The sequence below is a fragment of the Nycticebus coucang genome, chromosome 11 (genome assembly GCF_027406575.1).
Source record: "Nycticebus coucang isolate mNycCou1 chromosome 11, mNycCou1.pri, whole genome shotgun sequence".
Taxonomy (NCBI): Eukaryota; Metazoa; Chordata; class Mammalia; order Primates; family Lorisidae; genus Nycticebus; species Nycticebus coucang.
In genome coordinates, this window is record NC_069790.1 from 83,849,900 (window position 1) to 83,867,226 (window position 17,327).

General features: G+C 38.7%; 1 protein-coding gene across 4 annotated transcripts in view; it reads right to left on the bottom strand.

The window, feature by feature from the left end:
* DOCK4 (dedicator of cytokinesis 4) overlaps window positions 1–17,327 on the bottom strand; it is a 471,167-nt gene that overhangs the window by 269,405 nt on the left and 184,435 nt on the right. For all 4 annotated transcript variants that reach the window (XM_053609306.1, XM_053609304.1, XM_053609303.1 and 1 more), the window contains exon 2: window positions 1,071–1,154. In XM_053609306.1, coding sequence (XP_053465281.1) covers window positions 1,071–1,154 — 84 coding nt within the window. The remainder of the gene's footprint in view (window positions 1–1,070; window positions 1,155–17,327) is intronic.

Sequence of the window (17,327 nt, forward strand, 5' to 3'; positions counted from 1 at the left end):
CATACATAAAGTTTTTAGATTACAAAATAGCATCCATTAGATATGGAGCCCATTTTTATGCCCCAATTCAAAATAAATTTTATATTTATCTATATACCAAGTAGAAATAGACAAAATGCATCTGGTAACACCACAGGAAATTTTATTGTATTTTTAAAAGTATTTTTTAAAGTATAAATTATAGTACACAGAATAAACATTCATATTTCACCACCATCTAATGCAGGTTGTAATTAAATGTAGTATTTCTGTTTAGGGGAATATAATTTAATCTATATGAACTTGATACAATAGAATGTTATCGTATTATAAAATCCCCATAAAGAAAACCTTTTAAGAGGAAAAAAAAATAAAAAACTGGATATTTTTAGACATATTGATGGGGCATTAAATGTCATTTTATTAATAAGTAAAAAAGAGTACTGAAATCTTTTTAAGGAGTAGAGTTTAATAATGTTTCATGGAACAGGAATGAATACATTAAAGAACATATAAGGTACCTTTAATGAGTTATCTGCTACAAAATGAATAACAATCATATAAATATACCACTAAAATTTCAAAAGTATTGAAGAATTTTATTCCAAATTTAGGGGAAGAAAGATTACAGGTTATAGCAGAGCTGGCCTGGGCCAGCCCCCTCCTAAATGCTTCAGGTTACCCAAACTAGGGAAGACATTTCTGCTCTGACCTTCCATTTCTTCCTGTCCTGGGAGGATCAATGGGACCCTTAGGGTTCTGAGACATGCCTTCTAGTTTGGCACCGAGTCATAAATTCTCACAAATATAATAGCTTCAATTGCTTTCTATTGACAATCTATTGGCATCTAGCAACTATCAGTAAATAATATTAGAAAAAAATGCAATCAACTTAAGAATAACCAAAAGATGCTTTTCTCTTAATCATTTATTGAATATTCAAGGTACAAGCTTTGTCAAAAATGATTTTCTATGACTTCTGAAAACATCCCAAGGACCGAGACAAGGACAGAATCTGTAAACCTCATGAACAGTCCTGTGCTGAGGAGGTTGTTCATACAACCTCAAGCAACACCCCCTGGGCAACTCACCATCACACTTCTCCAGGATCTGAACTGTATCTCCTATTTCCAATGACAGGCCATACGGGATGGTTCCTCGAAAACTGGCAATAACTGTAAAAAAAAAAAAGACACAGAACATACGATGACAATCGTGTTCATTACATTACAGACAAAATGCATCTGGTAACAACATAGGAAATTTTATTGTATTTTATGGCCCTCATACCATACCTTATACTGCTTACTAAAAATGTTAATGACTGGCAAAAATGAATGTGAAGAAGAAATACAGTTTGGTAGCCAGAATCTTCTGTCATAGGTTAAATTTTATATATATTTTTAAGAAAATCATTAAGTATATATATATATATATATACTTAAAGTATATAAAGTATATTAAAAGTATATATATATATGTTTTACCAACTTCTTAGTCAAATAAGGATTATAAATACGCTTTACAGTACCTTATAAGGATATACAACTATATGTACCCATAATAATTAAAAATTTTAAAATATAAAAATATGTATTTCAAAGATCTAGAATTTACTAAAACAATATAAAAATACAAAGACTACCACCCAGTACCATGTAAACAAAAGTATTGCCTGAGACCTTCATCAGGGACTGGGTCACTCTTGTTCACTGCTATCTATATTCACTCCCCCAATCCAGATTCCTGGTCCGTGGTAGTAAATGAATATGTATTCAGCAAAAAACAATGAGTATATACGTGAATCTTCCTCATTTTTGAGGTTGATTTACTTTTCTTCTATATTACTTGAAGCAGATTTCCTTTTGGTAGATCTTAAGCTTCTCCAGAGAGGGGATTACATCTATTTACTCACTATTACCAGCACAGTATGTAGCATAAAGGCAATTTTCTTATGTAGTATTCAATGCTGACATTCTATTTGATAATGACTAGACTCGTCCCTAGGACTAAACACAGAGACACAATGGTAATTCCCATATGCCTTGGCCCTCATATCATCTGGGATGGGGAGATCACAATTAATTATGGATTAATGGCTTATATTAATTGGTTTCTAAAACATTTCACAGGGTGGGGCAGGACTAGTAAGTAAAACCTACAGAGAGAAGTGTGCATAGATTAGTCTTCCGCAGCCAACTCCAAGAATTATAGAAAGAATTAAGCTTAGTGATTCTCCCACTGGATAGTAACACTTGAGTCAAAAATGAGGCAAGGATGGAGAAATTTTAAAAAACGCATTTCAACACACAAAAGACATCTCTTGTGAAGTACTATGCACACTGAAATCAATTAGCAATTCACATCAAAAGAAAATAATTTTTAAAAGATCAACATTTTAGAAGTGAATCTTAACTCTTACTCACTTCAGAGAATGAGATTTAGATATAATCCTAATCTCCCGAATATGTTATTGCTGCTATTGGGAACGTATTTTTAAAAACCTGAGGAATTACAGGATTGAATGGCAGGTCTAGTAAAGTATCTCAAGAATGGAAGAAAAAGTATTCAATGTACTCAGTACTAGTTTGAAACCAATTTACAATTAGCCTAAGATGAAGGAGGGAAGAGGAAAGGGATGGAGGGGAGGGAGGAGGTTTGATGGAGGGAGGGTAAATGGTGGGACCACACCTGTGGTGTATGTAGCAAGGGTAACGTGTCTAATCTATTAAGTGTAAAAATTATTGTGTTAAGTAAATGAGGTGAAGGATATATTAATTAGTTTGATATAAGCATTCCAAATTGTATATAAAATCAGCGCATTTACCCCATAAGTGCATTAATATATACATGAAAAAAATAAAAAACCTGAGGAACACATGCACCTGTCAAAAATCAACTCAGCCAGTAAGTAATGGGCTTTTAGAGATGCCTTAAGCCCTTTTATGATCTCAAAACAAAATTAACAGTAGAGATCAAAATGTAGGACACAGAACACAACCCAAAGTACATGAGATGGATGAAAATAACTACATAGAAAATTAAGAACATTTTAGACAAGCACTAATTTATGATGCCATTTTCTAAGTATAACCATAAATACCACATGACGTGCAAGAAGATGTTTGCTTGAAAAATAAGAGTCTAAACATCTTGACAGATTATTTCATATAACTTTCAGAGACCTCTTCTTATAAGGGATCAATAACTGAACAGATGGTAGCTTGATTATAATTTTAAAGATTTCAAAACAAACTTGCACCCAGAATTGCCTTTCTACCCTCATGAAGTTACCTAAATTCTCACAACCCTGCTGGTTCAACACAGTGCACTGCTGACTGTTCTCTCAGAGGTCTCAGTGCATAGACTTCCCAACACCATTCTGCATGTAGCTCTCACCACTCAGAGCGCTCTCCTACACTCGGGGCTGGGTGCCCTCTCCTTCCCTCTCTACCTTCTTGAACACAGCAGTAGCACTCCTGACTTTCATTTCTTCACCTTCCTTCTTGCCTTGGCTGTACAATCCAGCCTTCACGGTTCTAAAACTGCTCTACTAAAGTCTTTGGTCCCCGCACCATGCCTACATTCAGCTTGCCTTTCAGGAATCTGTCCTCTCTTGAACCGTCTACTGTTTCTCTCACACCCTCCAATCTTCTCTAGACCTTCTTCCTCAGCCCTTCTCTTAAAAGTTAGTGTTATCCAGGGTTCCTTCTTCAAGATGCTGAAGCATAAAGGCTGGCATTAAGCTTGGCAGAATGACCATAGACTTGAATTGATCTTACCACTCGTTACCTATGTGACCTTGGTCAAGATACCAACCTCTCAGAATCTCCCTTACCTCGTTGGGCAAATGGGGTTAAGAATAAAGATATTGCATAAGGTAATGGAAGACTTATATAAGGCACCTCTATGAAATAACCTACTAAACTCTCTGGTATATTTCAGTCACTTAATAAACACCTCGGTTGTTTAAACTGTACTTTTCCTCTTCTATCCATGCTCATTCTCCCTATATGGAGAGAGGTCTTCCAGAATCACCTGTTGATAAGTGACTTTCCAACTCTCAGTCCTGATCTGTGCCCTGCACTCCTAACACAAACTTCCCTCTTGTATATCTCTATTAACAAGCCTAAGCACCTAAAACTTAGGGCGCCTTCAACTGAATTCATTATCTCCCCTCACCCTGCAACCAAATCTGAGCTATTCTCTCTCTCCTAATCCCCCACTCCAAAATATCAGTCCTACTTTATTCTCTAGTCCTGGGTGGCTTTCTTTGGCCCTCTCAACAAGGCCACTGCACACCTTCTAGGAGTTCTGTCTCCATGGTTATCCGTTCTCAACCCAATGTCTACAATGTGATTCTGTCACATGTATACTTAATGTTTCTTTTCATAGGACATCAGGAAAATTATCTTTCTTTTCTTATATTTAATTCTTTAAGAAGAAAAAGGTACTAAAATATATCACACAGTGTTGGACAACAGCTTAAAGATGTCAATCATTTTCTTCTTCTTTCATGCTGCCATGGAGCTTAAAAGATGTCTTCAAACTAGATTCACATCCATGAATTACCCAGGGCTCAGCCTCACAAACCCTCATGCACCCAGCCAGTCCATCACCATGCAGAACTGATCTTCTTTCAAGTATCTCACAAAGCCACTTTGTCAGCATGTCCGTCCACTCCCAACGTCTTCTTTCATAGTCTCCTAACACGTCTATGCACAGGTTTCTCTCCAACCCATTCCTCACACAACAAAAAGATCTTTTCAAGATACAGATTTGATGATGTCATCTTCCTCCTAAATAAATAAAAAGCTCTGAGAATATACGATAATCACAACCTCAACCTGTAAGGCCCTGTCCTTCTTCTGGTCTCATCCTGAGCCTCACCTCTGTACTCCCATCACTATGACCTTCAATCAATTCCTCCCTCAATATATTCTTTCCTACAGCAAATTGTGCACATACTTGACCACTTGCAAAGAACAGTCTTCCTTTCCCTCCTTCCCAAGTTAACTGCTACTTATCCTTCAGATATTGATCGAATGGTCACTTCCTCAGGGAAGCCTTCCTTGATGCACATCACCTCAACCCATTTTACATGCACTCATAGCACCATATAACACTTAATCATACCTTTTTTTGGTGCAAGTTTTTGAATAGTGGTTCCTGCAATAGACTGTTAAGTTCCAAGGATGGAAGGACTATATTGGTTTTAGTTCCTAACTATCTACCCAATTCAGCACAGAGGCTGACACACACTTTGAACTCAGTAAATAATCTCTGAGTGAATGAGGGTGGGGCATGGCCATTACTGTTAAATGCTCTGGTCTCAAACAGGCAAGTTCATATTATGGGGAATATCATTGTTAAGAGGTCACTCAATATTCTAAGAACCAAACTATATTACCTGTGAAAACTTCCTAATTCATGTGAGCTGCTTAAAATTGTGTTTAGCTGGGTCATAGCCTTGCATTATGTCCTCCCCTATCCAACCAGTCTGTGTGGATAAGTTCTGATTTTACTCTTCAGCTATGTAATAGTTAATAACTATTCAAGGTAAGCTAATAAATTCTCTAATCTCCCTAGTGTTCAAATGCTCCTCCACAAAACAAAGGAACTAAAAGAGGTGAACCGAAAGATCCCTGTCAGCCTGCAATTCTGAGTCTGGAAGAGCCTTTTAGTTCAGCAGTGACACAGCACAATCCTTACCAAAGGACTCTGTCCCCACACCAGCTTAGTCTGTTTAGTCACTGCCTGTGATCAAATGAACATCTGTCCCCACCTGCAGCACCTGTCTGATAAAGCAGAAGAGATGGTCTGCTCTCAGCATCTCGTATAAGGCTCTCACCAACTGCTCTTCTACTTGCCCAGGCTCATACCCCATCCACCTCTTCACCCACTCTCTATGCTCAGCCATCCCAATGTCTTATCAAGCTCTCTTCTGCAGATCTCAGTGCTTTCACATATGTTATTCCCTTTCTAGAAGGTTGCCTTCACCACCCATCCTACAGTGGAAACTAACTACACAGCAGCCTTAATTTAGGGCTTAGCTCCAAGGTTAGGAGATATCCTGATGCTTTTCCCCTTCTCCATCCTTGGGTCCATATGGAATCAATTAGTCTCTCATCTTTCTTCAAATAGAGTATGGTACCACAAAATATTATAGCACTTTGTTTACCTGTGTCTTTCTACTTGAGAAGATAAACTATTTCTCATTCATTTTTCAAAACCCAATACAAGTATCTGAGGACATGAATGAACAAATATATGGAATGAGTGAATGAATGAAGCCACTGAGAAATGATACCCAGGTTTTAATGGATTCATAAAACCTCAAGGACACTTCTCATAACTAAAATACCTAAGCAGTAAGTATTTAATGTCACATCATATTGGAGATCTCGATCTTTGAGTTAGACAAATAACTCCACTTTCCTGTGTACTAACGAATAGTCAGAAGAGTGCTCATTCAGGGAAGATATTTAGGCTACAGGTTACGAAAGAGAAAGACAGTTCTGCGCCAATGTTTTTCCATAAAACTACCTACAGTTGAAATTCATTTCATTACCAGTTATTGTAAAGTAGTTATCTCTTCATGCAAAGTCTGCTCACTGTATACTTTTTAGGGGCATTTTCCCCCAAAATGATACTGGGGTTTACTAAACATGACTACACATTGTCTTGATTTCTTGATTTCCTTTTCTTGTTTGTTTTCATATAATTTTAACAGTTTTTTATAAATTGTACATTCGTAGCTATAGAAAGGATCACAGGGAATGAATCCTTGGTAGGACCATAAGTGTTCAGTACTATTGTTTTAGTTATAAGGGCACCAACAGTACGGTTTTAAAGAGCATGTATGAATGTGCTATAGTATGGTGGTGTGTGCATCCCTGCACATTTGCCACTAGGTAAAAATTTATCAGGGTTAATAAAAATGTATCAGGGTTAACAAAAATTCAAGTCCTTAAAAAATATATAAGGTAAAAGCACTAACTTTGTAACATAATCATTTGGAAATGGATGCCGTAACCAGATACCTGTTATCACTAAAAGTGTCATGTGTTTATAAAATATCAGTTTAGCATCTATTGACAGCTTATTAAACATTAAACAGCTGTGAGAAACATTCTTTTTTTTTTTTTTTTTTAATTTGGCCGGGGCTGGGTTTGAACCCGCCACCTCCGGCATATGGGACCGGCGCCCTACCCGCTGAGTCTTAAATACAACTTCTAATTTTCTATGAGGAAGGTAAAAAGAAAGCAAAATGGTGCGGTTAAAAAAAGGGACTGATTTCTTAGTTTCAACGGTGCTACTTGCTCATGCAAAGAACAGATGTGTATTTTAAAACTTTTAAACTTAGTACACAGAAATTCAATCATAGGGTTTCATGACTTTAAAATTTAAAATCAACACAAATTATTAAAATTTATTATAAAAAAATAAGTTAACCATGTACCTCTGAATCGCAGACAATGACACGTTCTTCATCATCATTGTCAAAATAAAATTTACCATGATTCCATTTGCCACAATTCATTTCAGGCCCAGCAGACGCTTCCCTTGCCCTTTACAAGCTGACAATCAAAGATGAATGGAACATAATGCTGGAAAAAAATAATGAAAATGCTTTGCCCCTTGTGACACAAAAGAAGGAAAACTCATCTCTCCATGTCAGAATTTTAGCTTCATCTTTCTGGTAAGAAGGTCTCCAAATCATGAACAGGTTGTGGTCTAAAAGGTCACTTATGAGCTGACTGCTTACAACACAGAACATGAAACTACTTTTCTCATGTTCTGAGGTTATGCCCCAGAATTCTATTTAATACCACAAGGAAACTGCTGTTTTCACAGCAGAAATGAGCTATGACTGCACCAGAAATTAAATATAAAATTCTCTTCTGTGAGACAGCTGTGAAATCTTGAACACTGGTGCTCAAAGTGATGAAGCAGGCACTGGCATGTGGACATCTAAAGGAATTTTATGTCCCTCTGATGACATTTAAAACTGGCTCTTTCCTATGTCCATGCTCATTTCACATTCGACTCTGGTTGGCCCAGGCAGTACGTATGCCAAGGTTTACCAGCTTTTATGAGGATCATCTCAGAGGCTCACAAAGAGAAAGGGGAGAAAAAGGGAGAATTTCTGAAGAATCCGGATAAAATTTGGAGAAAATAGAGAAAGGAAAAGCAGTTTGAAGAAAACTAAATTCTTTTTAGATAACTTTATTTCAGGAAATGATGAACTGTGGAGGAAGAGAAAACCCCCATGTAGGGAAACATAAAGTATCAAATTGATAGTCTATTCAAAGCACTGTCTTTTGTATAACTATCTGGGACGGGGCTTAAAGGGAAACAGACCAGAAGTCATTTGGAAATTTCCATTGGTACTGTCACTTTGAAGTGCAGGATGGAGCAGTCTTACCCCTTGATCACTTCTGTCCCCTCCCTCCACAAGATAAAGTTAGGAGCAAGGTGGTGATTCCCAATTTCAAAGAACTCCCAAGTGGCTATCAGTGTGACAACAGGCCTGTGGGAGCAGGCATCCCAGAGACACTGAAAAAAGGGAATCAAAGGAAATGTAGGAGGAGGACATGAGGTGGGCTCTGCCCTCATGATGAAACGCTGTGCTCCCTCTTCTGGTCCTCAGACCTGCCATGTGTTTGGGATCCATCTTTATTCCAGTAATGGAGTGAGCCCAGAGGCATCACATGCCCTGCAGGCACACCCCAGGGGCACAGATGTGTGCAGGACATCACACTACTGCAGGACTGTATTCTTATGCCACAATTACCAAGTCAGCCTTTGAGACATGTCCCACAACTCCCATCTGGCCTTTGAAAAATAAAAGCAGCATGCTGGATAAAACGTACATGTATGTTTCTGACATATTACAGGTGCCGCCTGGGAATACATTGCTATCTTCAGCTGTGAAGAGAAGAGCTCTACCAAGGACTGCAGAACTTCCTGGAGCTTGACTCACTCACACCCGTTTGGTCACCAGGCAAGGGCAAAGGTGGTGGCTGCAGTAACACACCACCTTTCCAGAAATGAATGACTTACTCTCCTTGTTGTTGGGAGCTCTGGGGTAAACAGTTCTCAGCTGCCAGCCCACTTCTGGCATGGCCTCGGCTGAAGAAAGCTGCTTTGCTCAGGATCAGGGCCCCTTCCCAGGGCAGCTTACATCCATTCAGTGCAGGTCGGCCCTGGCAATGTTAACTTGCTACAGCTCTGAAGAGTCACTTGGCCTGCAGCACAGGTCAGCCTCTTCCTCTGCCAAGGCCTGTTCCCTTCTTTCCCTTCTGCAGGGATGAACCCCAAGAGTACTTCCTGATAAACACCCTGCCAGCTTATCTCCATCTCAGGATCTGCTTCCTGGGGGTCTCAGCCTCCTACAGGCTTTCAAGGGCTCCCCATTCAGAATTTATTTCTTGTGGACAAGTCCTCTTTTTAAGGGAAAAGGAAAATAATTTATTGCCTTGGTATTTTGTCTTGAGTGCTTTGCTAAGTTCTTTATGTGTTAGTTCTAAACTTCCATGATGCAGACACATCAATGCCTATTTTAGAGATAAGAAAAAGCACAGAAAAGAGGACAACAAGCAGAAGAATTAACAATATCAGGAAGGAGTTATTACACATTAAAATTTATTTGAACATTGTCATTGTGGCAGTAAATGAATCAGTTTTATTCCCCCCAAACATATTCTTCACTTTTGTTGTTGTTTAAAGAGACCATATCTTGCCCTATTTCCCAGGGCAGAGTGCAGTAGTGAGATCATAGCTCACTATAGCCTTGAAATCCTGGGTTTACGTCATTCTCCTGCCTTAGCCTTCCAAGTAGCTAGAACATAGGTGCTGACCAACATGCCTTGCTAATTTTTTATTTTTATTTTTTATAAAGATAGGGGGTCTCGATATCTTGACCAGGCTAGTCATGAAGTCCTGGTCTCAAGTGATCCTCTGGACTCAGCCTCTCAAAATGCTAGTGTTACAGGCATGAGCTACCAGGTCCAGCCTTCACCTTGGTTTTCACGTCACAAATGCCAAGACACTTTCCTTAGTTGCTGCAAGAAGAAGTGAAGGTCAAAAAATAAATAAATAAATAAATAAAACTTTAAACTAATTATTGCATCCACCTATCAGTACTTTTTAAAACAGCTTAATATGATAGAAAAGGTTATGGCTTTGGCCAACTGCCAGCCAAAAGGAACATCTTAAAAGAGAGAGAGTTTTAACAATTATCCCAAGTGCCTCCTAGCACTTTGGAAAGAGAGACCAGGTTAAACAGAGAGATGGAAGCCTGGGATTTAGCTCTGCTACTTATGAACCATGTGGTCCATAATGCTCCATCCGCCAGCTAGCAATGGCACCACCTGCCTGGACTACCTCACGGAAATGTCAGAACATACATACAGAAACAAACGTATGAGAACTTGACTTGTAAGCTTATAGAGGTAAGTAAACATGGGATATTATTTTTTCATCGTAATTGTTAACTAGAAATTTGTAGGCAAGATCTTAATTTGCTAAATATTCAAAAGCCAAAATAAGCCTTCCATTCATAAATCAAAAATCTTTTCTCTGTTTTGTTATTACAGCTTTTTGGAAATCATCAATAATAAGTTAAACTTAGGAAGTTTCAGGCGTAAGCAGCTCAAGTGGAAGAAAAGCTGATACTACTGCTTTTTCTGATAAAACAGCAAGAAAATCTTGCTTGAGATTGGCAATGAGACCAATAAGGAATGTAGCAGCATTAAAGAGGGATTTCCCCAAAATGCTTAGACAGACATAGAAATGGAAGGAGATTCAGCACTTACTATGCTCTCTACCCCAGTAATATCATTTTTCTAAGGGATAATAAATAGCACCAGGTAGGAAGAAATTACAATGTGGCCATCACATCACAAAGTAGAATGCAGTTACAGACAACAATAATTGCTTTCTTCGCAATCTGAGTGAATATTTTTTATTAATAAGCAAAATACCATTTTCTAATAAAATAAATTAAATCTACCACCAGATGGGTAAAAGCAAACAAACAAAAACAACCTTTTCCCAATGGGTGATGGTTGATATTCAAATACTGTGCTAGATAATTCTTTGAGATACAAGATTAAGTTTCCTGAGTTATTTTTATTTTTTTGCTACAAGGGAAGAGAAAAAAGTAACTTGTTACATCCTTCTGTTCTTTTTTTTTTTTTTTTTCTAATTTCTCTAAGTAAAAAATATTCCAAGTTGCAAAACATAGAGCATAGTAGAACCCAAGTGGTATCAATATATCTAGGGCGAGGCCAAAACACCTCTGTAGTCTCCTTCCCAGGCCAGAGTGGCTTAGCAAGTCAGCCCCATATGGAGGGTACCCAGCTTATTTTTGCAGCCTCTTCCAAAATTCTCTCCAGCATAATATTCAGTCCTGTCTCATCTCTGGTCATTTATCTTTGTCACACAACATATATTCATTTCTGATTTTTCCTTCATAGGCATTTCTTTTCCCAATTTGAATTTTGACTCCCATTCTCAATGTCAACCTCTCAAGAGGTCTGCTACAATATTACCTACAAAAATATAGTCCCATCTGAAGAGATCAAACTCAAACTTTATACCATTGGTCTGCCTTCTGCTCTCACAACTAAGCCAATCTCTAATTTTTAACCAAAACTGGGTTTTTAGTTTTTGGTTTTGTTTGTTTGTTTTTTTGAGACAGAGTCTCACTAAGTCACCCTTGGTAGAGTACCATGGCGTAACAGCTCACAGTAACCTCAAACTCTTGGGCTTAAGCGATTCTCTTGCCTCAGCCTCCCCCCAAGTAGCTGGGACTATAGGCACCCGCCCCAACGTCCAGCTATTTTATTTTTTTGGTTGTAGTTGTAATTGTTCAGTTGTCATTGTTCTTTGACAGGCCCTGGGCCAGGTTCAAAACCAGCCTCTGTGTTTGTGGCTGACACTCTAGCCCCTGAGCTACAGGCGCCAACCCAACAGACACTAGCTTTTAATGGCTTTGGCCATTGACAATTAGTTATAAACAATTTCTCAAGGAAATAAAGAACCAGTAAACCATTCAATGGAGAAATACAGGAACAACATCCAAAGTTCTTTCAAACTCTAGCACCTGTATATTTTTCCAGACTCATCCTTTACAAAGTTCATTCAACAGCCACAGTGAACTCACCCCAAGCAAATGCTTTTCCCTCCATTAGGGATATGGCCTTCCAGCTGCTTTTCACTACCATGTATTCTTCAAAACAACCCAAACATCCTCCTCAAGGAAGACTTGCCTCCATCCTCTACTCCACTGCACCACTCCCGTTTTCGTGCCCTGACACTATGCCCACCTCCTCTAGGTTTGGGGCTTCTTTATGTTCTTAACAACTAGCACAAAGCATGATGCCTAGAAGGTGCCAAATAAATGTCATTTGAATAGATAATGGGATGAAATCACTGAGGTGTACAGTTTACATATCAATTCAACCAGTATTTAACGGTCACCTTCCATAGGCCAGCACCGTGTCTGCACTGGAAAGATAGTAGTGAAGACAACTCTTTGTACCTGCTTCATCGGGTTCGTAAATCCTGAGAAAGAAACCGTGTCCTGTATCTCCTAGTTTACAAAACACAGTGCAGACTGCATAGATAGGGTTACTCTTTGGCTGCTTGGATTTTTGTCACTTGAGCATTCAATTTTGCACCTCTTTTATGTGCATTTAATACATTTTCCAATGTTATCAATTTCTACCATCTGTATGAATAATGTTATCCCAGTAAGCCTAAACACATCTTCGGGGCAAGGACTGATACTACACCGAGCAGAGCACCTAGGCATGAGGCTCTACAAATTATTCAGCAAATATCACGACAGTGACCTGGATGGACAGCAAGCCAGCCACACACACTCCACCTTGAAGTGCAATGTCCTCCCTGCCAAAAAGCATCCCCTAAACCGTGACTCTGGTGCCAGTCCAGATCTCCCTTTTATTCTTCTGTGCTTTGTATCCCTAGTGATTTCAAATCACAAAATAGACACACTTCTAGCTCTATCATTCTCGTGTGGGAAAAAAGTATGCCCATTGTCCTTTTGTAAATTTTGAAATAATTTTAGGATTACAAAAAATCTACAAAAATATAGTCAATATACTCCTCAGTGAGCTTCAGCAAATGTTAAGAGCTTAAATAAATATATTAATAGCACAATTACCCAAACCGGGACGTTAATGTTGATACAATACACTAAGTCTGTTTTTGTGCTGCTATAACAGAATACCCACAAGGCTGGATAATTTGTGAATAAGAGAAATTTATTTCTCACAGTGGCTAAGAAGTCCAAGATTAAGGCACTGGCTTCTAAAAAGGGCTTTCTGGCTTCATGTTCACCAAGGGAAGGTCAAGAGAGGGCAAACTACTCAAACACACCGGGAAGCCTCTTTCAACAGGGATTTAATCCCATTAACAAGGGATCAGCCCCCAGGGCCTAATCACCTCTTAAAGGCCTCACCTCTTAATACTATCACTGTAGCAACACCTGAATTTTTTTTTTTTTTTTGAAGGGGATTAAGTTGCAACACGAATTTTAGAAGGAACAAAACTATTCAAACTATAGCATATACTATTAACTACTCTACAGATCATTTGCAAATTTCACCTATGGGCCAACTAACCTCATCCTTTTCCAGATGAAGGATCTAATCCAGGGATCCACATTACATTTAGTTAGCTGTTATATTTGGTTAGTCTCCTCCCATATTGGACCATTTCTCACTCTGTCTTTCATGACCTCGGCTGTGTTCAAGAATATTGGCCAGTTATTTTGCAGATCATCTCTAAATTTAGGTTTGTCCGTTTCCTCAGGATTAAATGTAGAGTATGCATTTTTGGCAAGAGCCTCATGCAAGTGCTGATGTGCCCAGCTCTGTGCATTTAATCAGGAGGTCCCCATGTATGATGGGGACAGGTTTCATGACTGGTGACAGTAACTTTGATCACTTGGTTAAGTGGTGTCTGCCAGGTTTCTTCACTGCACAGTTACTTTTTTTTCTTTCATAATTAACAAGTACCTCATGGGGAGACACTTTGAGACTATGCAAATACAGTATACTATTCTTCCTTATACCATAGCATCCACAGATCGTTGTGGCCTGCAACCTTGGCCATGTCTAACTAGTATTATTTTCTCAGAGGGTTAATCAGACACAGCTAATATTATTTTAATTACAATCAAAACTCAAACTAGGTTCTTTCTGAAGTGGACACAACACACTGAATATTTAGTCTTGATTTCTTTACTACTAACATAAAGCACAAAATTAATATCATTACCACAGGTATCCCTGAGATGACCTACTTAACATATCATGTAAAATCCGTTTCAGAAAATGAAAAACATTTTACCTATTTTAGAAATGAAAAAAAATTAACATTTTTGCCCAAGTTTCATTTCATAGCATAACCTCTTTAGATACTACTTCCTTAACCAAAGAATTTATATATGTGTGTTTTGTGAAAGATAGCTTTTGAACTGTTTTGGCCAACATCAAGAAAAATTCGATGGGACCTGTCATTAACTGTAACTGTTTGTGAGTGTGAATTAAAACTTTCTATCTTCGGGCGGCGCCTGTGGCTCAGTGAGTAGGGCGCTGGCTCCATATGCCGAGGGTGGCGGGTTCAAACGAGGGTGGCGGGTTCAAACCCAGCCCCGGCCAAACTGCAACAAAAAAAAAAAATAGCCGGGCGTTGTGGCGGGCGCCTGTGGTCCCAGCTGCTCGGGAGGCTGAGGCAAGAGAATCGCGTAAGCCCAAGAGTTAGAGGTTGCTGTGAGCCGTGTGATGCCACGGCACTCTATCCGAGGGCGGTACAGTGAGACTCTGTCTCTACAAAAAAAAAAAAAAAAAAAAAAAAAAACTTTCTATCTTCATTACAATTCTCAGTGATTTAAAAGGCAATCTTGGTAAAATTATAAATTTGTTTTACTACATGGCAGAAATCTAGCTAGAAATCTTTCCTACAAATTTTCTACATAAACTATTATTTTTAACTAAGGTCTCACTTGTGTTCATAGCAGCTATCATAAATTATTAATTCTGTTACATACTTTACTAGAACTAAGTATTAAAATCTTACTTAAGACATTAACCACAAACTGTAGTGAGTATCTTACAAAGGATTTTACACTTTGAAAATTTCATAAAAATGGCTGCTTGAAATTGCTAGGCAGGGATAAAGAGGAAAGCGAAGGGGACAGATGCTTTGTCTAGGGATTTCCACTGAGAAATAGATGACTTGAGAGATGCTTTGTCTACTAGGAGAAACAAACTGACAAGAAGGGAGCTTCCAAGAAGGAACAGACAATATGCCAAGGGATCCCTAAGGACTGACCAGATGTTTGGTTTATGATGGGGATCTCCAAAGGGCTAGAAAGGCCTCCAAGTAGAGTTATAATCAAGGTTACAAAAGAGAGTCGTTGGAGCACGCAGACAGTTGAGATAAAGCAACCTAGCCCCACTAACATACTAAAAATCACACCCACCAGCACCATGACAGCTCACAAATAACAGGACAACTCCCTGGAAACTGCCATGTAAGGATAGAAAAGGGGAGGATTTGCCATTCTGGTGGAATTCTCCACCTTTTTCCAAGGAAAATCATGAATATTCCTCCCCTTACTTAACACTGAATTAAGGAATCAACATAAAGGAGAAAAAATCTGTTAAACTCAGGGTCTCTTCTCTTCATGGGGGCAGATCCATTCCATCTTAGAAACGTTCTACACTTTAATAAACTTTGACACTCTGCTTTCTTGCATCTACAGGGTCTGCTCATTTGTGCCATCAACTCAATACCAGTAACCATTCTTTGATACTGGGAAGCAAGAACAAGAAAACAGGGAGACTTGACATCGGGTTCCCACACCTCACAGGATCAGTGAGTAGATTCTCAAGCTACCTCATAACAGCCTACTTAATGGATTAAGAAGCTGAAATAATAATTCCACATGCAATGAAAATTAGGGGATGAGAGGGAAGGGTATGGAAGAGGTGGAGAGGTCTGGCAAATATGGCATAAAAGAGAAAAGGCATAAGTGAACTTCTTCCCAGAGGGATGTTTCTCCTCCTGGTCTCAGGATCCCAGAAAAGACCACCCACCCAACTGTGCCACAACTTGATGATCCATCGATACTGCTTAGCCCTACTACTGTGGTATAATTATGACCACACCTTGCTCCTCCATCATTTCCATCACACCCATGGGAATACAGTAGCACTAGGTACGCAAATCTCTTTCAGCCACACCCCTACTCCAATCACCATGGCAGACACCTGCCCAATGGGTGCTGAGGGAGTGAACACCCGGGTCTTCTGGGATCTGGGGGGAACCCAGACCAGCCATCCTTTAGATTTGCACAGTATTGGGTTGAGAAGGGCCTTATTGCAACACTCATATTATTGTACATATGGTACTTGTAACCCTGGTATTCATGCAGCTTACATTAGCCAGGAAATTAATAGAAACTTATTATTTCCACTTTATAAATCCTCAATGAAGTCTTTCTGCTTCCCCTCACTGACTATTTTTAAAATGAAAAGATATTAAGAGAAAAAAGTGCTGCTGGTTTATCTTAAAAATTATAATGACAAGTTAAGGCAAAACTTATGAAACTATAATAGCCAAATCAGGGAATCAGAATAAAAATGAACATAACTTACTCAGCACTTACCAATTATAAATGAACTTCTAAATCCTTTCTCAGAGTTTCTAGAGAGCACAAAGTTCCCCTGGGGATCACGCCCTCTGTGCTTCTCCTCTTTCACTTTCATAAACTAATGAAGCAGTTGCTTCCCTAAGTCTTCCTTTTCACTGTAAACTGCAGCTAACTATTGGTCCCAGATGTTGTGGACAATAATTAAAACCTGGATTTTCTGTTTGCAAAGGACTTAGAAGAAACTTTTAAAAATTACTCCCATCCCTTTTAGTTTTTCTCATGGAAATTAAAATCCCTATGCTTGGCTAGGGTTAAAGTCTTTATAAATATTTATCCCTTTCCCTCTACAATGCAACTTGCCAAACAAATTCGATACATTTTCCAAAATATTTTCAAAAACAGACAACAGAGTCTGGTGTCAGAGCCAAAAACAGTCACTTATTTCACAATGCTAATTAAGAATAATCCCTCTATTGCAGTTCTTCGGTTCAAATGATAACTTTGCATTTGTTTTTATTTTTCTTGCTATCAATGGAGGTGACTCAGTCTACCCATGAACTAAATCAGACAATGTGAATGACCTGAGTGTTTACCTGTGGGTACCTTTAACTTTCCAGCCAAAGCAAAGTAAAATAACGAGTGCCCAAAGATAGTG